The sequence below is a fragment of the Peromyscus leucopus genome, chromosome 22 (genome assembly GCF_004664715.2).
Source record: "Peromyscus leucopus breed LL Stock chromosome 22, UCI_PerLeu_2.1, whole genome shotgun sequence".
In the NCBI taxonomy this organism is placed as follows: domain Eukaryota; kingdom Metazoa; phylum Chordata; class Mammalia; order Rodentia; family Cricetidae; genus Peromyscus; species Peromyscus leucopus.
The window spans coordinates 16774396-16799014 of record NC_051081.1 but is presented as its reverse complement, the minus strand read 5'-3'; the positions used below and the strand labels follow the sequence as shown (position 1 = coordinate 16799014).

Genomic DNA, 24619 nt, shown 5'->3' with positions numbered 1-24619 from the left:
CCGCCCGCTGGGCTGGGCTCGGGGCCCCGGGCGTCCCCCCCCCGGGCTCCCGAGCCCGCCCCGCCCTTCCGGACGCCACCTTCCCCCAGCCGCCTTCAGGGCAGCCCGGAGGGGGCGGCCGCCGCCCTGGTAGCGGGCGGGAGGGAGGGAGGCCTGGGCGGGCCGCGGGAGGCGGGGCGGAAGGAGGGGCGGGGCTAAGCGCCTTGGCGCCGCGTTGCCATGGCAGCGGGGCGGGGAGGAGGGGAGGAAGCGAGCGAGCGAGCGGGAGGGAGGGAGGGGGATGTGGTGCTGCGGCGGCCGCCACCGCAGCTGCCGCTGCCTGCTCGCGGCTGGGTGTCCCGGAGGCGGCTGCTGGGAGCCGCGGGAGCAGCTGCGGTGCTCTGCCATATTGTGTCTGGCCCGGCCCGGCCCGGCCCTCGCCTCCGGTTCGCGGCGGCTGAGCTGACGGTGAGTCCCGGGGCCCGAGCGGCGCGGGCGGAAGGCAGCGCGTGCGGCCGGCGGCGCAAGGGCGTGGGGCGCGGAGGCGGCTGTCCCGTGACGCGCCGGGACATTTTTGTCCCGTGAAGAAGAATTGGCGCCCGGCGCGGGGGTGTTCCCGGCGCGCGGGCTCGGGCGGAGCGTGGGTTCCCCCCCTACCACCACCACCACCACCACCACCCCACACCTCCCGGGGGTGTGGAACTGAGGCGAGCACGGCCCCGTGAGGAGTTAGGAGTTTCTCCCGAGGTAATGACCGTCCGGAGAGGGGGCGTCGCGCGGCCCAAGCCCCAGTGGGCGAGCCCGGAGGACGGACGGACGGACGGGCGGCGCGCGCTCGGCTCGGCTGGGCTGAGACCCGCGGCCGGGGAGTTGCTCGGAGCAGACCGGGGAGCCCCGCGCCACGTCGCCGCCGCTCGGGCTCTCCGATCCGAGCGGGACGGCGCGCGGCGTGGAGTCCCCGTCCGGCCCCGGGCGGGAAGGGCTGGGCCGGGCCAAGTAGTGCCCAGGAGGAGCCGCGCGCGCGCGCGCCACCCGCGTGAACTTCGGGCGCGGGGCCCGGATGTGGGGTGGCCGACCCCGGCCCGCGCTCCTCGGGCTGGCGCCCCCCGAGGGTTCGCTGGCCGGGTGGGTTGGGACTTGGACTGTTTCAAGCGTTGCAATATGGACACTTCCTGTTCGCCATCTCCTCCGGGGCGGACGAGGTTCCTCGTGCCCCTGGGGTCCTCGGCTCCGCCGGGAGAGGTCCGCGGTGGTCGACGGCCTTGAGCTTGGGAGCTGGCCCCGAGTGCAGCGGCCGGCGGCCTGGCACCCCGCACCCGGCGGGAGTAGGGGGAGGTAGTCCATGTGCGAGGTGCTCCGTCTCCACTCCAAACTCCGCCCCCCGGCTACCCTCTTGCAAAAAAAAAAAAAAAAAAAAAAAAAAAAAAAAGCCACTGTCCCCACCGCACCTAACGCGACTTGGGGTGCTATTTCACTGGGAAGCCTCGCTCTCGAGGTCTTCTTGCACTTCGTTTCTGCTTTAAAGCCTGCCTTTTCCACCGTATAGGTGGTGCAGGGTGGGGTGCAGGGAGTCCCAAGTGCAGAGAAATGATAGACTTTTTTTTCCTACTCGCAACTCCGATGTGCGCGGTTAATTATTTCCAGGTTAGTTGGTGCTCTTTCTCCTGTCTTCTGATTGTGACAGCCACGTGGCCGGCTGAGTGCAATAGAGTGCTCTGGCGGCCAGAGGGCTTGAGGCTTCTCCGGTAGCAGGGGCTTTGTAATGGCTTAGTCTTGGGTTCTGCCCCAGACTTCTCTTGGTGCGCTCTGATACCGGGGTAGTGGAAAGAGCCGAACCGATCGTGTCTAAGTGTTTCACCTTAATCGCCTGGTGGCTTTGCTTTGCACTTTTGGTAAGGTGTGCATATTAACATTTCTGCCGTCCTTTGCAGCTTTGATGATTCATCTTAAAATTTCAGCAGTGTTAGGTATCACTTTATAGACTTGCCTAACTCTCAAGTCGTTTGAATTTCAAAACCATTAACGAGAGAGTCTAATGAATGTAAAATGATCACATTCTGGTGTTTGGAGTTTATGAAGAAACTCATTTTTTTTTCCTTTTTACATAGATTAGCCATGAAAATACCTCTTTAGGGATAACTACTAGTATGATTTGTATACAGTCAGATTTGGGATATTAGTTAATATGAAAAGAATTCATCTTAAGTGGGAAATTACTTTTTAGAATATATAGAGGTGAAAGGGAAATAAAGTTAAAAAATAAACTTTGGAGAGTAAATTTTTAGAATGTCTGTACATTCCTAGATACCAATGCGTCATTTTTTTTTTATTTTTCGTTTTTGGCTTTGGCAATTTGATTTGTTTCTGTAATACTTAGTTTTACTTGATCGCTGAGCCATGGGAAGGAAACACCTTAGATTTGTAAAGAATTGGGGAGAGAAATCATTCCAACTCCATATACTGGATTTTTGATTATTCTGTAATGGTTGTGAAGGTATTGAAGAGATACTGGAGGGCTGGCTAATGTAGAAAAAATGGAGTTGAGAAATGAGTGTGTGCTGAGCACTGAGAACAGTGCTTAGTCGAGAAAGAAAATAAATGAACTGAAGAGGTAGCTATGTGAAGCCGGAAGACCGAAAACATGCTGGAAGATGGAACTTACGCTGTTTGTGATGAGGTCTAATAGCAAAATGAAACTTAAAAGTATTACTCAAACTGGAAGTCTTTCTTTCTTTCTTTCTTTCTTTCTTTCTTTCTTTCTTTCTTTCTTTCTTTCTTTCTTTCTTTCTTTCTTTCTTTCTTTCTTTCTTTCTCTCTCTCTCTCTCTCTCTCTCTCTCTCTCTCTCTCTCTCTCTCTCTCTCTCTCTCTGTTTTGAAAAGACTCTCAACTATATGGTCCTGGCTGCCTTTGAAATTGGAGTGACCCTCCTGCCTCTGCATCTTTTGTGGTTTTGAGACAAGGTCTCAGTATGTAGCTCTGGCTGGCCTGGAACTTGCTATGTAGATCAGGCTGGCCTGCCACTCCAGAGATCCATCTGCGTCTGCATCTTGAATGCTGGGATTAACAGTGTGCACCACCATGGATGGCTGCATGTGGTTTTGTTTTGATTGTTTGGGACAGGATCTTATAATAAGCCCAGGCTAGCCCCAAGCTTGGTGTATAGATAAGGACAACTTTAAACTTCCGATTCACCTGCTTTTGTCCCAATAGCTGGTATTACAGGTGCACACCACCACACTTGGCTTGTATGTGTTTAAACTCCCGATTCAACTGCTTGTGTCCCAAGAGCTGGTATTACAGGTGCACACCATCACGCTTGGCTTGTATGTGTTTTTTTGCTGTTTGTTTCAGCAATTCAAAAGAATGGTCATTTTTCAAATAAAATTTTTATTCTTCAAGAATTTCATACAATGAAACTCCCCAGATCCAACCCCACATCTATACCTACCCAAATTCATATACTCTCTCTCTTTTTTTTTTTTTTAACCCATGGTTTCTGGGTTTTTTGTTTGTTTTGGTTTTTTGAGTTAGGGTTTCTGTGTGTCTAACTAGTAGAGTTCTGTCTGCCTCTGCCTTCGGAGTACTGGGGTTAAAGGCATGTGCCACATTGCATGGCAAGAATGGTATTTTTTTTAAAATGTCCATTTTGTTGTTGTTGCTGCTGCTGCTTTTAGATTGTGTGTGTAATTTAATAACTGGGTTTTATGTAGATACAGTCTTCCATGAGACCTCAGGACTTTACTCATTTAGAGAAGAAAAAGATACCTAGATCTGATCTTTTTCTTGGGTTGAAGAAATTAAACACAGGCGAGGAAGCTTTTCAACTGAGAGGAATTAAACTGTGTGTAAAGTAGGCGGTGTGAGCGGTAAATGGAGAGGGGAACTGTAGAAGGCTTGGGTAGGAGAGAGAGGCTTCTTGGAGGAGAAAGGCTATCCCTTTCTAAAGGGAACTTATGTGCTACCTCCAGAGTAGATGATGTCACCCAAATGGCCACACTCCTTTTAAAAGTCAACCATGAATGTGAGTTTTTTCTTAACTTTCATACTTTGGCTCCAGTCTTTTTCCACTGTCCTGTAGAAACTGTTAATGATGTACACCCCAGCATGGTATACAATTTACTTTGCATCTCTGTTGACAATACTTATTTATTGGTTGGAACCACACTTGGACATTCCAGCATTAGGCCTGGCTGAAATGCTGATTGCTCTGTGAGCCTTGGCTGTAGCTGTGAGTTTCTCTGGTCCCACTTGACCCTGAGTACTGTGTTTCTCTGGTTCACCCAGCCCCACCATCCTGCAGCCACTTATAAAATAATTAATTATGCAGAGGCTTATATTAATTACCAATTCTATGGCCTATTGGCTCAGGCTTCTTGCTAACTAGCTCTTACAACTTAACTCAACCCATAACTATTATCTATGTATCACCACTTGTTCTGTGACTTTACCTGCATCTCATTCCATGTTGCTCCTTGGACAGCGGTGGTTTGGAGTCTCTCTCAACTCTCTTTTCTCCTCTCACTGTCTCTTTTGGATTTTCCCTCCTGGCTCCATCCTGCCCTGCCATAGGCCAATGCAGCTTTATTTATTAGCCAATGGTAGCAATACATATTCACAGCGTTCAGAAAGACATCCCACAGCACTTGGCCTGATAGACTTTTAGACCTACCTTTACTTACAACTGTAATTTGTTTTTCTTCTGTAAGAGCATATAATTCTTTAGGCTATAGCGTTCTCTACTGCCTCTTTTCTAAAATTAATAAATATTGAGTACTTAACCCTGTGCCAGCCTGTACTACAGGAGCAGTGAATAGTACCGAACAAAAGGAATTCCTTCCTTCATGGTTTATTATCTTTTAGATTCTATAACCCTAATTAGATTATACGCTTTGACCACTTATTAGGGCCTTGTTTTAAATATGTATACCTGGCCTAGTCTGAATAAAGAAGTGTGTGAGGGGTGAAGATGAATAGATCTGTCTTTATAAGTAAAGGTGGAAAAGGAACCACTTCTGAATTTAAATATGATCTCATTTCCTCCAAAATGAGTTGGAGGATGATGAACTCCTTTTTTGAGGAAGGCTTATTTGACTGCAGTGTGTGCAGCGCTCAGACGAGATGGGAGGAACTGGAAAGAGCGTTATTGAAGGAAGAAGTCGTAACTGAGTGAAGTTAGGAAGGATGTTTAATGACAGGAAGCTGGTGGATTAGCCTGCTGGATGTAGAGGAGTGGGGAACATGACCTGGAGGAATGAATGGCCCATAGAGGTTCAGGGTAATGCAGGGGTGGCAGCTAGTGGTGTGAATTGTCATGAGAGGTAGCAGTTGAGAGTTGAGGGCTAAGAATGTTGCTTGGGAAACTAGAATGTAATGGGCTTTGCTTTGGTGACATGGAGGTCTGTAATGAATACTGTATCAAGACTTGTATCATGCCTATGGTATTACTTTACGGATACTTTTAGTTCCACTACAGTAGAATACTGTCACTGTCTTGCCACCAAACAAAGACCAAAAGAACATTTATCCTCATTTAGTTTTTATTTAAACAGACTTTGTTTTAGAATAGTTTTGCATGTGCAAAAAACATGCAAAAACCTTATCCAGTATCCCTGATAGCGCCTTTGTGCTCTGGTACACTGTCACAATTAAGGAAACAGGATTCCTATATTACTATTAAACATGCCATTCAGATTTCTCTAATTTTTCTCTAATGTCCCTTTTTATCCCATACCTACCGTTTTCTGGATTTGGATGACATGAGAACTTCAAGACCCAATCAGAAATTTTATAGACTGTTCCTCAGTTGAGACTTACCTGATGTCTTCTCATCATGAGCCCTGGCTTGTGGGTTTAGGGAGGAAGATCAAAGGTAAAGTGCCTTTAGAGTATATTAAGGGTACATCCTGACATACCATAGAACGGATAACCTTCATCATTGATTATGATCTTTGCTTGCCAGATTTTATAATATATATATCTTATCCACCTCTCCATACCAGATCTGCTTTGGAAGCAAAGTATTCAGTATAGCCCATGCTCACAGGCCTTGATCAAATTCTGATCATTTTTTTTCCTTCAACCTAATTTTCTTTTACATTTAAAAAAAAATTAAACCTGCACTAATGTTTTTGAGCATCTACTGAATTAGGTTCAAGAAAGACATTGTTATACCCCAGGTGTATGCCTGATTTAATCATAAAGTAGGATTAACTGCCTTACTATGTGTTCTGATTTCATTAGTATTTATAAATAAAAAGTTACCAAAGCCCTAAAAGTCTAAATAAAGCTCTTAAAAGTGGCTGATTGTAAGCTACTGTCATGTAGTTTAGTATGTGTGCCATTAAAAATAGCTGTCCTTTTGTTATCAACACAGGTTTTCATTCTTCCCAAGTAGTTAACACTCCTGATAAGTTACCAGCAGGGTTTAACTGTTGTCACCTGTCTTCAAAGCTGTGTGTGTGTGTGTGTGTGTGTGTGTGTGTGTGTGTGTGTGTGTGTTTTGAAAAGGCTCTCACTATGCATTCCTGGCTGCCTTTGAAATTGGAGTGACCTCTTGCATCTTTTGTGGTTGTTTTGAGACAAGGTCTCACTGCATAGCTCTGGCTAGCCTTGGAATTTGCTATGTAGATCAGGCTGGCCTGGAGCTCCTGGTCCTCCTTCCTCTATATGCTGAGTGCTGGGATTACAGGTGTGTGCTACCATGCCAAATTAGAGTCTTCACGTGTTAAAGAAGTTAAGAATTTTCTTGCCTTTTCAAAATTTGTGTGTGTGTGCATGTGCATGTGTATGTGCATGCACACACACACACACACACCCCTAAAGGTATATTATATACACACATCACTTGTGTACAAGTGCCTGAGGAGACCAGAAGAGGTTGTCAGATCACCTGGACCTGGAGTTACAAGTAGTTGTGAGCTGCCCAGTGTGGTTGCTGAGAATTGAACCTTGCTCCTCTGCAAGAGTAGCAGACACTTTTAAGCACTGAACCATCTCTCCAGCACTTCTTGGCTTCCTGAAAGTTACTACCTGATACTATCTATGCATTTGGTTCTTTTGGCCCCCAGAAGCCTGTTTGGTTTGTTGGAGAAGTGCTCCTAAGTTGATGTGTGAAACCACATTGGGAAAAGAACAGGTACATGCCGCGCAGGTAGAGGTCGGAGGAGGACGTGTGAGAGTTGGTTTTCCAGAATCAAATGCAGGTTACCAGGAGGTGGCAGATGCTTTCATTTGGTGAGCCATCTTGCTGGCCCTCTTCTTTTAAGACACGATCTAGCTGCCATATCCAAACTGGCCTCAAATTTACTGTTTAGCCCTGGTCTCTCAAACTTGATTCTCCTGCTTCAGTTTTCTGAATGTTAGGATCACAGATATGTAGGTAGCATCACACCCAGCTTTGAAATTCTTTCTAAATTGTATAAATATACTTCGAGTTATGGATTCACTGAGTAGACTTAATATTAGATTTTGCAGTGCTATGCCACTAATAGAGATCACCCACCCATCCCACCCCCATCCCTGAGATAAGGTTTCTCTGTGTAGCCCTGGCTGTCCAGATTTTTGTTGTTTTGTTTTTGAGACAGGGTCTCACTGTGTAGCTTTGGCTGGCCTGGAACTCACAGAGATCTGTCTGCCTCTGTCTCTTAAGTACTAGGATTAAAGGCGTGTGTTACCATGGGTGGCTAATATAGTTATTTTGAATTTTATACATAACATTAGAGGTAAGGAATTTAGGGAAGTGATAAAAACATACCCTTGTGGTTTATCTTTTTGTTTGTTTTTGAGACAGGGTTTCTCTGTGTAACTTTGGAGCCTGTCCTAGGACTCACTCTGTAGACCAGGCTAGCCTCGAACTCACAGAGATCCACCTGCCTCTGCCTCCTGAGTGCTGGGATTAAAGGTGTGAGCCACCACCGCCCAGCTCCATGTGGTTTATCGTAAAAGAAGAAATACAAATAAAAATGGGAAGAAGTTTCTTTTAAATTAAGATTTCACTGCACTGTGGCTTTGTTTCATCCTTAAAAGTTCACTTCAGTGATACCCCACCCCTGACATGCACATACATTAAAATCAGAGTGTGGGATCTGGATTTACAGGTGGCTGTGGGCCACCGGACATGGGAATTGAACTCCTGTCATCTAGAAGAGTAGTATGAGCTTGTAACTGCTGAGCCATCTCTTTCCAGTCTAAATGCACCTTTCTTTTATGCTGATTGAACATTTATTAATAATCATAGCAATAATTTCTACTGCTTTTTAATTGTCTACTGTGTCCTGGCATAGTATTATGCTACTAGGCCCATGAGTATATAATTCTCAGCAACAACCCTTCAGAGAGTATTGTATTTTTGCATATATAAGAAACAAATAAGGAGAAATTATGTAAATGTAATGGTGGGTATTTGAATACAAATCTATCATAGTAAAAATCCATGTTTTCTTTGAATTACAATCTGAAGTCTTTTAAGAAAATGGGTTATTTGTCAGAATGAAATGCTTACATATTGATTTGTTCCAAGCAGGAGCAGTAAAGAATGCTTGATAGAGAAACTGTTATTTACATGCCTACACTGGCAGGAATCCCGCTACTTTTCTTGTTCCTGTGAGTTAAATAATGGGTGCTGCTCCCTGGGATTCAGGGAGGTTCAGCGATCTGTCAGGCTGTGTAGGTGAGTTGGTGGCTGGTGGGTTTGCTTGATTCCAAATCTCACAGTTCAGTTGCCTAGCATGACATTCTGCTATAATTTTTTTTTAATGTTTGCTCACTAATATTACGGTTTTTGCTGGAGCATAAAAATGAATGCATTGTATCCTGCCAACAGTGATTTATAGCCTAATGTCTCTCTGCTTATCCACACTTCTCCCTCCCCAATTCTGTATTTTTTTGAGGCAGGGTGCCATGTAGCCCAGGCTGGCCTTGAACTAGTTGTGCAGGGAAGGGCTGACCTTAAGCTTGTTTTTCAGGTGTTGGTATTACTGGTATTCATGGTGTCTCCTATCTCCACATTTTTAGTATTTCTTAAATACATGCTAGAGTCAGTGTAGAGAATTGTATCCAGCATTTGTGTGATAAGTAGTGTTGGTTTCAGTGTAATAACTGACAGAAAGCTGCTGCCCTGGTTTAGACAGGCAGGCCCCATCACTATGTACACACCAGTCCATCTTTACTCATTTATTGCTTACTTGGCCATGGGAGTCATACCTTCTTCGCACTGTACTTTGTGTTTTCAAAGTGGGCTTTGGGTCTTTCGAAGATGGTTTCTCCCGGTACTGGGGAGGATGGGTTGGAGGAATCTGAGAAGAGCCTGTTAGAATGCCAGTGCAGTAGAGCAGGTGAGTTGGCCTTTCTTTCTGAGGCCATCGTGCTCTGTGCCTTTCTCAAAGCACTTACTAAACATGTCGTTCTGTTACAGTCATCTGTGTGTCCCTTCCACTAAATTGAAATACTTCGTTGTGATATTCACTGGGTAAATACTTGTTGAATTATATTGGTTTTTGAGACTCTCCTGTTTATGTCTGAAAAATAAATGTTCTTGGCAGTTCTAGATTGTCTCTTAACTAAAAAGATAGGTTTTATGTATTTTTAAATTTTGCACTTTGGTCTATGAATAAAGGTCAGATGCTTTTAAAATGTGTTATATTTGAGGAACAACAGATAGGTACTATAGACTTATTACACTGCCAAATATTATAGTTAAATATTATGTAACAGCCAGTCTCTTGGTTTGCCTTCTCGTTTTATTAAACTGTTAGAGATTATCCCAAAAATGTTTTGTTATATGTGTTGTAAAGTGAAATGTAGTTGCAGAAAACCATTTAAAGCAAATACATAACTTAATGAGTTACTGTAAATCCAGCACCCATACAACCTCCTTCCAAGTAGGGACTAGAAGGTGCCAGCAAGAAGCCCTTCCAGACTTGTAATCACAGTGTCCTTCCTTTATCAAGTGGCTGGGGTATAGTTCACTAGTGTGCGAGGAGGCCCTAGGTCCCTTCTCTAGCACACACTGGCTTTGGAGTTTTGCTTGAGATAGCACCTAGCCATGTTACATAGTCTGGTTTAGAATTGGACCCTCCTGCTTTGGCCTCCCTAGTTGCTGGATTACATGTCTGGCTTTAAAAAAAAAAATTAGGTTTGGATTTAGCTATGCAGGTATGTATCCCTAGCCAGCAGTTAGGCCTGTTTATTTGGGGGTGTCTTCTGATAATTCCTCTTTTATCTTCCCCATTTCCCACCCCACCCACACCTTGATTATCAACTTTTTCATCTTATGTGTCTCCTGAGGTTGGATATATATAATACGTTCACTTCTTTTCCTGTAATTTGCAAACATGAGCTGTGTGATTGGGATTTTCCTCTCCCCTTTTATTTAGTATTCTTGAACTCTGTCACTTCATGTTCAAGCTATACTGATGTCTCTGATTCCTTTCTGCTTCTGCTATTTTTCTTTTATGGCTTTTTATTTTTAAACTTGCTTTGAAATCTTTCATTTATTTCTGTGTATTGCCTGAGGGAGCCAGGAGAGGGCATTGGATCCCCTGGGACTAGAGTTACAGAGGGTACTAGGAATTGAACTCAGTCTTCTGCAAGAGCGGCCACTGCCCTTAAACACCGAGCCCCCTCTCCAGGCCTTTGTTTTTTGAGACAGGATTTCACTCTTGCCCGTCCTGGCCCAGAACTTGAGCCGACCTTCTACTTGCCTTCCTAGTGTTAGACTAAATGGGGTGCTGAAGTAAGCCAGCTTGCTGATCAGTTTTCTCAAGTATGCTTTATTATCTAAAAGGGTATAATTTTACTTATTTTTAATTGTAACTTTATAAATAGGGTTATATTTGTATTTTAGCCATTTTTAAAAATATGAGCTCTAAATTTTCAGGCAGTGACTCTGATAGGTCAAAATTCATGGATTTCTCTTCTGCTGCATTTTTCTATCATTAAAGTTTTATGTGGATAGGCTTCTAAGATTTCCAGGCACTTTAAAATTTTTATTTGGAGGCAGGGTCTCACTGTAGCCCTGGCTTCCCTGAAACTCCCTGTATAGACCAGGCTGGACTCAGACTCACAGAGATCTGTCTGCCTCCCACGTGCTGACAATCCAGCTTTTTTGTTGTTGTTGTTGTTAAATACAGTGTCTGACGTTGTAGCCCAGGCTGACCTTGAACTCACAATTTTCCTGCCTCAGGCTTAGTGCTGGGGTTATAGGTATGTGCCACCATGTGTAGTTTATTCCCATCTGGACTATTTCTTTGCTCGGCCCTCTTCTCCTTTTATTTCCATTCCCAGTACTGTATACTAAGTGTGGGCTCTGTCCTGGGAGAGAGCTCCAGGGTCAGCTCTAAGAGTTCAGACAGACTGCAACAACCCAGCTCTATAGACCTTACGTGGGCGCGTGGCACTCCCTGCCATTGGAGCCTGTTAGCCTCCGCTGACCAGTGGTCCCTGGGGGTCCCAGGGAATGCCTGTTGGTTGACTGTGTTCCGGCTCCACCAGTCACTCCGTTGTTTCTCTCTCATTTAGACGTGGATGGGAAACAAGGCTGTGGCCAGGATTTCAGCCCTTTGTTTCTTGGTCTGTTGTGCTTTGCGGGTTAATGAGTTTGGGATCTGCTCTCCAGTTGCTTTCTGTTGATGGTGCTGGGGCTGAAACGAGGGCCTTGCACATGGTGGGCAAGTATTCTGACCCTGAGCTGCCCTCCGACCTTAGTGCCTTTAGGTGATGATTGTGAAGAATCAGAAATTTGCTGCACTAGAGCAGATTTTAACTTCTGGAATGATCACATCATTTTGTCTTAAAATCTTGGTGAATCCTTCTTCCCTAAAATTACTACCATTTAATTTTTCTAACCATAATTTATATAGCAAAAAGCCCCAAATTATTATTTTTTCCTTTTTCTTCTTGTTAAGATGGCATTTGAGAATCTAGTAAAGGTTCTTTGGCGAGGCAATCCTAGGATTATTTTTGATTCAGATAGTTCCTTGATTGCTCTAGTTTTGTTTGTTTGTTTTTTGAGACAGGGTTTCTCTGTGCAGCTTTGGAATCTGTCCTGGAACTCACTCTGTAGACCAGGCTGGCATCAAACTCAACAAGAGATCCACCTGCCTCTGCCTCTGCCTCCCAAGTGTTGGGATTAAAGGGGCGCACCACCACCAGCTGGCACCCGAGTTCTTAGTAGTAGTAGCTAACTCATGGTACAGAGCTAGACACCTTCTAAACTTATAGAGAAATAATTAGATTTAAGTAGCTCAATATTGATGGGCTAGTGTTTGGGGAACTTGGTGGATTTTATTTATTTAGAGATGATTTGATTGAAACATGCTTGCTCATACTCCTAGATATTTGAGATGCTGAGGCAGGAAGATCACTTAATTCCAACAGTTGGAAGCTAGCCAGAGCAGCATATTGAGACCCTATCTTAAAATAACTAGGAGCTGAGAGATGCCTTGGTGATTAAGAGCACCTTTGCTCTTGCAAAGGACTAAAGTTTGGTTTTCAGGTGGCCCACAACTACCTGTAACTCCAGCATGCAGGGGTCTGATGCTTCTGGCCTCCATGGACAGCAGTACACATGCACATAACTCATACACAGACACATAATTTAAAATGAGATAAATCTCTAAGGATAAATAAAAGATAGTTTGAAAATCTGACTTAAATGTTCAGAAAGCTAATGGAGAATTTTTTGTTAATTTGTTTTTTTCAAGACAGAGTTTTTTTGTGTGGCGGGGGCTGTCTTGGAACTCTCTCTGTAGACCAGTCTAGCTTTGAACTTAGAAACTCTGCCTCCTGAGTGCTGGGATTAAAGGTGTGAACCACCACTGCTGGGCTTGAGAATTCTAATTAAAAAAAAAAAAAAAAAAGCTCTTGCTGGGCAGTGCTGACACCCATCTTTAATCCTAGAACTCAGGCAGAGGCGGGTGGTGAGAGGTTAACAGCCTGGTATACAAAATGAGTTCCAGGATAGTCAGATCTACGCAGAGAAACCCTGTCTTGAAAAAACAGCAACAAACGTTCTTTTATATGTATGCACATGTCTGTGGGTACCAACAGAGGCTAGAAGAGGGGGCAGATCTCCTGGAGCTGCAGTCTCCAGGACTTGGGACTTACTTGGCATGGGTGCTGGGAACCACTCCTCAGAGCACCATGTGCTCTTAACCATTGAGTTGTCTTTTTAGCCCAGTGGAGAGTTCTTTTTATGTTCAGAAGAACAAAGAGGCTAAATTGTATACAGATGACCTAACATGTCAGATGCTTGCTATATATTAGGAATCAGCTGTATGTAAACAATTGTAGCATAAATCAGTCTTCTGTACTCATCCCCAGTGCCACAACTGAAAAGGGGGGCGTAGATTCTTCTAGACATTGTCGACTTAGATTCCTGGTTACAGAGGGGATATGGGGAGTATGGATTGGCTTTCCTCCAGAGGTAAAGGGATCTATTAACTCACATGATCTGGCTTGGTGGAAAAGTGCCTGAACCCCCTGAGCCATCTTGTGAGAGCCCAGTTTTATTTGAAAATAGTATGTTCCAGTGGTCTGCCTGTCTGCCTGCCTGTCCTCCTTCCCTCCTTCCTGACACAATTTTCCAAGTGTGACTTAGTATTGCAGCGCAGTTGTGTGATGGAGCACTTGCCTCTACAAGAAACCTTGACCAGAATACCTCTTAAAGGAGAAGAAAAGTTTGGCAAGTGCCACCACAAAGCAGAATGGGAAACAGTGCCAGACATGATGTTCTGTACTTGGACGGCAAATTGCTCAGTGAATGGAGAGACTGTGTTCCAGCCTTGACTATTGTTTCACAGTTAGATTAATATATCTCCTTTGTTTAGTTGAAATCAAATGTAAGGTGACATAATTTGGGTATGCTTTTCCCTTTGTGCTTGTCATCTAGTTTGACAGCAAGTTACAGGCAGGTTATACTTGAGGAATTCTGCTTAGGGATGTTGAGTCCGTTGTTCTCAGTTTTCTTTCTCTGGTTAGTAATTGGTCTGACTTTATCTCAATTAAGTACTTCATGGGTATTGAACTGTAGTGTTTGTAAGATAATCCAGTGTCTGTTGTTTCTTTTGAACTACTTACACTAATAACCAGTAGAGGAATATAGTAGGAGAGATTGAAAGTCTTTAATAGAAGTTTAGATACGATGTATAAGGCAGAGTTGTCATTGTTAGGCTTCTGTGAAGTATGTGCACATGTGTGTGCTGGACTCTGCATTTCAGAGGCCAAAGGTGGGTGTTGGGTTTCTCCTTCTTTAACTTTCTGCCTTATTATTTTGAATCATCCTGGGACTAGGCTGGTAGCCAGAAAACCCTATTGAGTCTCCTGTCCACACAGGTGTGAGGTTACAGGCATGTGTGGCCATACCAGTCTTTTTTTTTTTTTACAGGAGAGCTAGGGATTTGATCTCAGGTCATCATGCTTGCACAGTAATCACTCTTGACCAGTTGAGCCATCTCCCCAGCACTGTGTCTCATATTGCTCAGACTGACCTTGACCCACTAATCGTCCTGCCTCTTGAGTGCTGGATTACAAGTATGTGCCACAAGGCCCAACTATATAGACTGGAACTTTGAAAGATGGTAGGGAACGTAGTAGCAGGCTTACAGAGAAGTGATCGGTCAACACTTGATCAGGATTAGTCTAGTTTGAATTGACTTCAGGAAGAGAGAGGACAGTATCCTAAGGCTATAGATCTGGGTTGGGTATATTGATGGCAGCATGTACTTTGCCAGGCTTTTGCACTGACAGAGCAGTGAAGGCAGGATGGCGCCCAGGCAGAAGTGAACGTGGACTCTGCAGCACACTTCAGGGAGTTGCATCCACTTAACTGCCCTGTGTCTGTTTCCACATATAAAATAGAACCCAATAGTAGTCACTATCTGGTAGGGTTGTTACAGAGCTCGTGAGTTAGTTTTAGTAAAGATTTTAAAACGATACCTACTATTAATGAGCATCAACAAGTCTTCTTTTAGTCTCTTGTAATACATGCACACATGTACATTTCTCTACAGGAAAGCCAGTTAATATTTGAATTTGAGTGTGTATGTTTAAAGATAACATCTTGCTTTGCTGTGTAGACATACCCTAAACTCTTCTGCTTTGGTCTCCTAAGTGCTGTGTTAAAAGATAGTCTGCACCACCTGAATTTCAGTTTCTGTTATTACATAGATTATTCTAGAAAAATTGAATCATACCATTTCTCAGCTACCAAAGTAACATAATAGCAGAACTGTTGGAAAGATGTACATTAAACCATTTTAGGTGTGGGAATTTTATTTAATCGTGGGAGAGTTAGAAGAGTCTCTCCCAAATCTGGGTGTTGGAACATTCTTAAAGTTTCTGAGCGGAAATGTTAAGGATAACTAACAGCTAGCTAGAGTTAGGTATGCTGTGAACAGTTTGAAGCACAGAAATGCAAGGAAACGTAATCTAGGGACATACTATCACAGTTCCTGTATATTGGAGTGTCCATCTAAATATACTACAGTTTTGGTGGTCTAGGGCTAGGTAATAAAACACTGAGTATTTTCAAATTGTGTTTTCAACTTAAAAAAAAAAAAGAAACATTCACGTTCTTGGTTGGTTGGGTGGAGGCACATTGCAATTGAGATATTTGTGGTATTTATTCTAAATTTTTGTTTGTTCTTTTTTAAAGTACATGTATATGTGGGGGAAGGAGGTTGTGCACAAACCAGAAAAGGGTATAGGATCCCCCTGAAGCTGGAGTTAAGGAGTTGTAAGCTGCCCAGTGTGGGTTCTGGGAGCCAGACTCAGTCATCTGGAGGAGCAGTGTAACTGCTGAGCTATCTCTCTGGCCCTGTGATACCGTTGGTTTTTTATGGCAGGGTCTCATTATGTAGCCTGACTGGCCTAGAACTCACAGAGATCTACCCACCTCTCCCTACTGAGTACTGGATTTAAAGGGATTAAAGACATATACCACCAAATTGGGCCTCTGTGGTATTGTATTTTGAAGTCATTATTTATGGGTCATTTAGGGATTTCTTGTAACAAAATGTTACAGGTTTCCCCCTCTCATTTAAAATAGATCTTAGTAATATTTATGGCTTCTAATGTTTGTATTTTTAGAACATTTTAATTAAAAATTTTGCCTTATGTTTATGGGTGTTTTGCCTATATGTATGTCTGTGTATCACATGTGTGCCTGGTACCTACTGTAGTCAGAAGAGGGCATCAGATGCCTGTAACTGGAGTTATAGGTGGTTATGAGCTGCAATCATGTGAGTCCTCTGGAAGAACAGCAAGTGCTCTTAACCACAAAGCCATCTCTCTAGCCCCTATATTTTAAGAATATTTATTACCATACTGATGCCTAACAGTTTCTTATTCTGTTTATGGACTTGAAACTAACTTTGAAGTCATTAAATACATAAAACTTCACTGATAAAATTTGCCCTTGGATTTAAAGAACGAGTCAGCCCATAGAAAAATACATGTATTTTTTTTCCCTAGTAGTCCTGAATTTTAAACTAGGAGCTTTAGTGTGAAAGCTGAGTTCTTCAACAGAACTTACCAGTTAGTTAAAGAGATGTCCAAAACATAAATGAGAGAAATGTGTGTAGCACTATGGTGTACCAACATAATTTAGCAATTTGATAGATGTCATTTAAAAGAATGACCAGCTGGGTAGACTTCAAGGTTCTACAGAAAAGGAAAAGCATCACCCTATTCATACTCGGTCATCGCACATTCCTGGGTCCTCAAGTTTCGAAGCTGCTGTCCCCAGTTTTAGCAAGGATACTTCAACTAACGTAACAAAAGTTCAAGTAGGTAGGTGCTCACTGACATGAAGGAGGGACTCCAAAGTCCAGGCAGGCGCCCTCCCTCCCTTTCTTTAAAAAAATCTTTCATTGTTTATGTTTTTATACAGAAAATAATAGGTTGGCTTGCTGTTTATTTGTTAGAGGTGTTTCATGTTTTACCTTATCAAATAATGCATCTTTTTAACTTCCCCAAGAAACTAACTATCACATAGTTTTGGAGATATGCTGAAACAATGTATAGAATACCATACTGTGTGCAAATTATTTACATAGATGTGGAATATAAACTCAGGTTACAAAATGTACCTGGGTGAGTTGGGGAGAGAGAAAGTGGACTTAGAGAGAAGTAGCCCTACAACCTTTTCTTTTTCAGTTTTAGTGGTTTCTGCTTTTAGCATTGTTGAAAGGTATTTTTTTTCCCCACTCAGTTTTATTTCTTTTACCCTCATTTCAGAAGCAGTTTCTCCATGAGAATTCTGTCTCCTCTTCACCAGAAATGCAGCTGCACACATTTTTGTTGTTGTTCAGAGACAACGGATCACATGCTGTGTCACCTAAATCTGACCAAGAGGCAGTTTAATCCCTCAGTTGTCCTGGGTACATGACATTGTGTAGCATTATGATCAGATGTACATTTTTGTGCGGTACATTTGGGATTTAAAAATCTATTTTATTTATTCTATGTGATGTGTATACCTGAGTGTGTATATTATACCACATGCATTCAGGAGCCTGAGAAGATCAAAAGAGGACACTGGATCCCATGGAACTGGAGTTACAGGTGGTTGTGAGATGCCATGTGAGTGTAGTGATCCAAACCCAGTCTTCTGCAAGAGCTGTAAATTCTCTTAACAACTACGCTCCAGCACTGCATTTGGGATTTTAAATCTGTCTAATCCCAGAATTGGGTGTTTTGGAATGGGCACTATTTGTAATGGAGAACCTTAAAGAATATGATGTAAATCTGTAGGAAAAGTTGGGATATCTTTTGGTCCCTTTCTTAGTCAGTGTTGTATTGCTGTGAAGAGACACCATGACCAAGGCAACTCTTATAAGAGAAATCATTTGATTGGGGGCTGGCTTACAGTTTCAGAGGTTCTTTATCATCATGGCAGGGGGCCTGGCTACATGCAGGCAGGGTACTGGAGAAGTAGTTGAGAGCTGTGTCATGATCCGCAAAGAGGGAGCAGCTAGCTTGAACTCACAGAGATCCTCCTGCCTCTGCCTCCCAACTGCTGAGATTAAAGACAAAGTGTATGCCACCATACCCAGCCATAATTATCTTGATAATAGATGGATTTTTTTTAATTGATACAAATTCTGAAAGAGGACAGTAAATTCTGAGTTGAATATGAATGAATATAACTACATTTTTATATAACTGTTTTCATTTTATATTGTATTTGTTGCTTTATCTTATGTTACTGAAATGGTGGTAAAAACTCAACCTTTTTTTCTAAATTTCCTAGGTTGTCTTTTTTTAAAGACTTGTATGTATAAATATTTGCCATCATGGTGTGTGTGTGTGTGTGTGTGTGTGTGTGTGTGTGTGTGTGTGTGTGTGTGTGTATGTGTGTGTATGTACCTGCAGCTGGAGCTACAGGTGGTTGTGAGCCACCATGTGGGTTTTAGGAACTGAACCTGATCGGCACAAGCAGCAGGTGCTCTTAACACTGAGCTGTCTCTGCAGCCTCTTGTTAAAAAGTTCTTTTCTGTCTGAGAATGTTGGCACCGGGCAGAGCTGTTAAGACATTAATAACAAAATGCTGAAAGTCCTGAGATTGAAATTGTTTGAAATTGCTTAAATCCCAGAGATGAGAAGAAGGATTCTGTTAGGTGATATGATTGGCAGAGTCACATCGTGAGTGCAGTGGGTGAACCAGACAGAATGAGGAAGTGAGTGTTGCGTTATGAGGAAGAGGGGAAACAGCTATTGCGCACCCTTCTGAGAAGTCCTGCGGTCATGGCTGCCATTGGGTGATGAGGGAGAGGCGTACTTAGTAGAATCTTTTTTATAATTCCAAAACAGAAAAATCATCTATTAATTGATGAACTAATTCATGTTACAGAAAAAGCTTTGTGATAGGATAGGATAGGATAGTCTAATCGTGTAAGAGGTGGCTTTTGTTTTGGCCTTGAGTTTTCTGTTAAGTCCATAAATTGACCCCGTGTGTGTGTGTGTGTGTGTGTGTGTGTGTGTGTGTGTGTGTGTGTGTGTGCGCGCGCGCACGAAAAAGATGTATAACTACTAAAACTAAAAATAATCTAGCATAGCATTTTCCTCAAGAACTTTGAGCTTAAGTTTAAACTATAAAAATAAACACATAGAAGAAAATCCAGAAAGACTAACAAAGGCCATTACCAAGTTTGTAGTATAAACAGCTTTTAAAATATACTTCCCTCCACTGGACCTGCCTGGACTGATTCTACCAGGTTGATCGCAGTCCTCGGGGGAGGATTTGCCCTGGAGGAGGTGGGAATGGGGGGTGGGCTGGGGGTAAGGAGAGGGAGTGGGAGGGGGAGAATAGGGGAACCCGTGGCTGATATGTAGAACTGAATGGTATTGTAAAATAAAATAAATAAAATTAAAAAAAATAAAAAAATACTTCCCTCCAGTTTTTACAAGTTCTTTTATTTCAGTTATTGTTTTATACAGTCAATTTTAGTGGCTTCTGAATAGTAGACTGAATAGGTAACTTGGCAATTCCTCTATTGTAGGATATGTAAGTTAGTAGTTTTCCAATCTTTAATGATTCTTTGGATATTTGTGGGGGTGGAGGAGGAAGAGGGAAGGTTGTAGGGGGGTTATAATTGTATATAATATGATTTTATGTATTTTTGTACAGAAATAAAAATTTTTTAATCACTAATATCTTTGTTTGCTACATACCATGGACTGTGCCACATAATATTTAACATCGGAATTTTTTTTCTTTATTTCCTTGATTGCTAATGAAGTCTAATATTGTCTCACATTTTTGCTGTTGACACTTATTTTATCTGCTGTGGCAGACTTAGTGCTTGGATAGGGAGTGGTTGTGACTGCTCTAAAATGATAGTTTAAAGGAGTTCCCCTTGAAAATATGACTGCCAGTCTTGCTAAGAAAACGCTACTCTGCAGGGTCACCCTTGCGTTCTCAGCTCTGCTTGCTGCACTTCCTGGAATGCTAGAGCACACTGGCTACTGTTTATACTCCACTCCAAGATCATGTCCACGTGGTAACATGCCAACATTGTGACAGGTTGGAGGGACACACATGCCACAGTAGAATGTGAATACCAGACATCATGTTGAAGAACCAAAAAAGGACCTAATAAAGGAATTTCTATAAATGTACTTTAAAAGAAAACCATATTTGCCCCCTCTAAATTGGTTTCTGAGAATATTTAGTCAAGAGATTGTGATTTTTGAGTGCCTGTCACACTAATGCATGTGTGTTACCTGTAGCAAAGAGGCACAGCCCATCACCGCTAACAGCAGCCCAGGGAGTTCCTAATCTGCTGACGACCTCCACCCAGGTAAAGGCTCATGATGACTGCGCTGCAGGAAAGCTTGCGGGGAGAGCCGGAGTGAAACAAAGCGAGTGTGTTCTCAGATGTAGGAAGTCACAGCTTGTACCCCCTGAGTTTGGTAACAAGTTACCAATAGTTCATTAACTATTAAGACAGATGTGGGGTGAGGAGGAGGCAGTAAACAGCCCCAGAACATGAGAGGCGTCTTAAGAGAGTCACTTTTAGGTGTCTTTACAGTGCCTGTTCATGTGATCCTGTGGCTCCAATGCTGTAATTTACAACAAGGTTTAAGATTAATCAGAATATTCTTTGTAAATTAATTTGTTATGGTTTTAAGAATAAGAGAGGATTGTTGATATGAAAGTTGAGGCTATAAACACTTGGGGATGTGACTTATTTGATGGAGTGCTTGCTTCGCTTGCCCAAAGCTCTGGGCTCCTTCCCCAGCACCTCAGAAACCAGGTGTTACAACAGGAGTAAGCCTGTAATTCCAGCACTAAAAAGGTCGATGCCACATAGGTTCTGACCTTGAGTAAGCAGAGTTCACTTAGTATTTTAGCACTCTTGTTTGAGATGTTTTTAGGAAAGCTTCCTATTATCTCTATACAAGTTTGGCTTGTATCAGCTGTATTGAAGTTTCTTGACTCTGAGTCAGCAGGAAAGACAAACTAGATACCAGGGTGAGGGGATTGGTACCCATAGGTGATGTTTATATACTGTTACCATGGTATATAGTGGTTGGAGTTTGGGTTCTGAGTTTGCATGGGTGTTCCGTCTGTTTTTGCATATTAGCCAGAATGCTTAGCCTGAGTCCTTTTCCTCATCTATAAAATAAGGTTTGCAATTGTCTCAACTTTAATTGATGGGTAGCTGACACATAGCATGCAGAGTGTTTAGTATAATGTCTGGCCCTGGACACACTGGCTGAGGTTATCACTGAGGAATTTAGTAGTGACTCCCAGGATCCCAATAGACAAGTTCCGTATTCTTGAAGTAGCCTGTGACTGCTTTAAGCAGAGAGGAGCCCTGCAGGGACTTCTCCCCATTTCAGTTAGCTAACCCTAAACCACACGAATAGGTGTAGGCTTTTGCTGGCTTTAGAAACAAGACATCTTTATGTACACAAAAATGAGTTAAATAGCACATTAGTTCTTTTACTTCCCTCTGGTCATTTATGCTCAGGGAGGAGTAATTTTTTAAGTATATATATATAAAAACAAAACAATTATTTGAGAAACTAGAAGTGCAAGAGGATAGTTGAGAAGCAGCTTCATGATTAAGATAGTGGCAGTTCAGACTTCCTATGAGAATGTCAGTGATGGGGCATGCTGAGGGGGAGAGGATTCAGAATGCAGTTAAAATACCAGATTTTTAGTAAATTTAGGAAATAAGAACTGTTACTTTGTTGAACTTGCAGAAGAAAAGAAGTGGTGGTTCCCAGGTACTGTAGCAGGAGAAGGGACAGGAATATTAGCAGAGGATGCAGAGTTGTAGTTACACAGGAGTAAGCTCTTGTTCTTCATACAGCACTGTGACTGTCGTCAATAAACATATAAACAGCTAAAACAGTAGTAAGTGTTAACTAGGTTCTTACCATAGAGAAATAAATACGTGAGGTGATTTGTTTTCTTTATGTTGGCGTGTGTGTGTGTGTGTGTGTGTGTGTGTGTGTGTGTGTGCGCGCGCGTTGTATCAGGGTTTTATTACATAGTCCTGGCTGTCTTAGTTTGGGTTTCTATTACTGTGAAGAGACACAGTGACCACGGCAATTCATATAAAAGAAAACATTTCATTGTGGTGGCTGGTTTACAGTTCAGAGGTGCAGTTCATTCATCATCATGGTGGGACATGGTGGTGTGCAGGCAGACATGGTGCTGGAGAGGTAACTGAGAGTTCTACATTTTGTTCAGGCAACAGGAAGTGGTTTGAAATACTGGGCGTGGCTTAAGTATATATGAGACCTCAAAGCCCACCTCTACAGTGACATACTTCCTTCAACAAGGCCACACCTACTCCAAGAAAGCCACGTCTCCTAATAGGGTCACTCCATATGACCTTATGGGAGCTGATTTCATTCCAGCTACCACAGTGGCTAACCTATAACTTGCTATGTAGACCAAGCTGGCCTTGAACCTGGAGTTATCTATCGTCCTGCCCCTTCCTCCTGAAGGTGAGATTACAGGAATGCACCACGCTCAGCTAATTAGCCTGTTTTCATCATTCACAATGTATACATGTGCAAGTTTGTATTCTGTGTCAATTAAAAATAATTTGAAAGGAAATGTTTTCTTCTTAGTATAATATATAAAAACAAAACTAGTTTGCTTTTAAAAATATTATGTGTATGAATGTTTTGCTTGCGTGTATGTGTACTATATTCCTAGTATCCATGGAAGTTAGAAGAGGGCATTGGATCCTCTATAACTGGAGTTATGGATGATTGTGAGCTGCTATGTGAGTGCTGGGAATTGAACCCAGACCCTTTGAGAGAGCAACAAGTGCTCTTATACTGAGCCATCTCTCTAGTCCTAGAAATGATTTATTTTTTAAGGCAAATATTTAAGATTTGGAGCTTTACTTGGAATTGTTTAAACATTGTTTCAAATTTTAGTATTTTAAAGATTGAGCACTATGTATGATTATTACAGTAAAATACAGATACTTAGGATAAATTATAAAGTCATGACATAGTCTGTTCATAGTTTAGTTATATATGAGAACAGTTGTATAATACTTGCCCCTGTGTGCTTGTGGAGGTCCAAAGGCAACTTCTAGGCATTGGTTTTCTTCTTCTACCTGATGGGTTCTCAGAGTTGGACTTAGGTTGTCAGGCCTGGAGTAAGTACTCTATCTGGCAGGCCATCTCACCAGCCCCATTATGTTTAGTAAGAGCTACTACTGGTTGTTATGGACTGGGAACTTTTCTATTGATGCTATATTGTTTTATTTTTTATTATCACTAATACATGTGATGCTGTCAAGTTATGTTTTATTTAATGTTTATTGTTTCAAATAATATTAAGCAACTACTTCTTTGTATGCATTATAACTGTCAAAACTGTATTGTATTTAAATATACAATATTATATGAGGAGCTGGGCATGGTGGTACACACCTTAATCCCCGTACACAGGAGGCAGAGGCAGGGGGAATCTATGAATTTGAGGACAGCCAGGGCTACAAAGAGAGACCCTGTCTCAAAAAAGAAAAAAGAAAATCCTAAATATGTTATTTATTATTTGTATGGCATATAGTCAATTGCAAATTTTTCTTGATTTGGATGTGTATATGTAAATGTTCATTTGCTTTTTCCAGAGTTTGATTTATATTAATTGGTAACTTCTTTTCTTTTTGCAGAACTATACGAGTAAATGGGTCCAGTAATTGGAATGACTCCAGATAAGAGAGCTGAGACCCCAGGAGCCGAGAAGGTTGCAGGACTAAGTCAGATTTACAAAATGGGAAGCTTGCCTGAAGTCGGGGATGCTGCGAGGCCAAAGGCCACCCTAGTGGGCAGTGACTCGGCGGATGACGAACTGACAAACTTGAACTGGCTTCATGAAAGTAGTAATCTTCTAACCAACTTCAGGCTTGGAAGTGAAGGTCTCCCAATGGTTAGCCCATTGTATGACATAGAGGGGGATGATCTGCCGGCCTTTGGACCGTCCTGCTACCAGAACCCAGAAAAAAAGTCAGCAACTTCAAAGCCCCCATACTCCTTTAGTCTTCTCATTTATATGGCTATTGAACACTCTCCAAATAAATGTTTGCCTGTCAAAGAAATTTATAGCTGGATTCTGGACCGCTTCCCGTACTTTGCCACTGCACCCACAGGCTGGAAGAATTCTGTTCGGCATAACCTGTCCCTGAATAAGTGTTTTCAGAAAGTGGAGAGGAGCCATGGCAAGGTCAGTATTTATCAGCATTGCTCTGTGTGGTGGGGGAAGTAATACAGGCCCTTACGATACGGGGGAACCACGGAAGCGAGGCCAAGTCAGATTAGTTTGAGACTAATTACATTTATCATTTGCTTTCATTTCTGATGCTGTAAAGTGTTTTAGTGTTGAGACATTTTTACTAGCATTACATTCAGTCTGCCTTGGCACCTGGATGATTCTTCCCAGTGCTCCTTCCTCACGCCATTGGCCACCACCCGCCCAACCAGGAGTTGAAACTGCTGTGTTCGGCAAGCACTCCACTGGCTGTATATCTAGGCCACCAAGTCGTTTGTTTCTCCTTTTGAGGGCGTGTGTGTGTCTCATTGTAAAAGATTTTATTGATTGTGTGTGTTTCTGGTTTGGGCACCAGTACAGTGTCTTCAGAAGTCACAATAGGATGTTGGGTT

General features: G+C 42.6%; 1 protein-coding gene and 1 non-coding gene across 4 annotated transcripts in view; one reads left to right on the top strand and one right to left on the bottom strand.

Moving 5' to 3' along the window:
• The first annotated feature begins 280 nt into the window (after positions 1-280).
• Foxn2 (forkhead box N2) overlaps positions 281-24619 on the top strand; it is a 52411-nt gene continuing 28072 nt past the window's right edge. Inside the window, exons 1-2 of one of the 3 annotated variants that reach the window (XM_028893026.2) lie at positions 281-447; positions 23632-24182. In XM_028893026.2, coding sequence (XP_028748859.1) covers positions 23646-24182 — 537 coding nt within the window. In that variant the 5' untranslated portion in view covers positions 281-447; positions 23632-23645. Of the gene's footprint in view, positions 448-643; positions 727-1416; positions 1624-23631; positions 24183-24619 lie in introns of those variants that run through there. The other 2 variants (XM_028893033.2, XM_028893042.2) reach the window with 2 other exon arrangements.
• LOC114709735 lies at positions 19971-20072 on the bottom strand. Its single transcript, XR_003736972.1, has one exon. It is a non-coding gene; the product is annotated as a small nucleolar RNA U13 (small nucleolar RNA).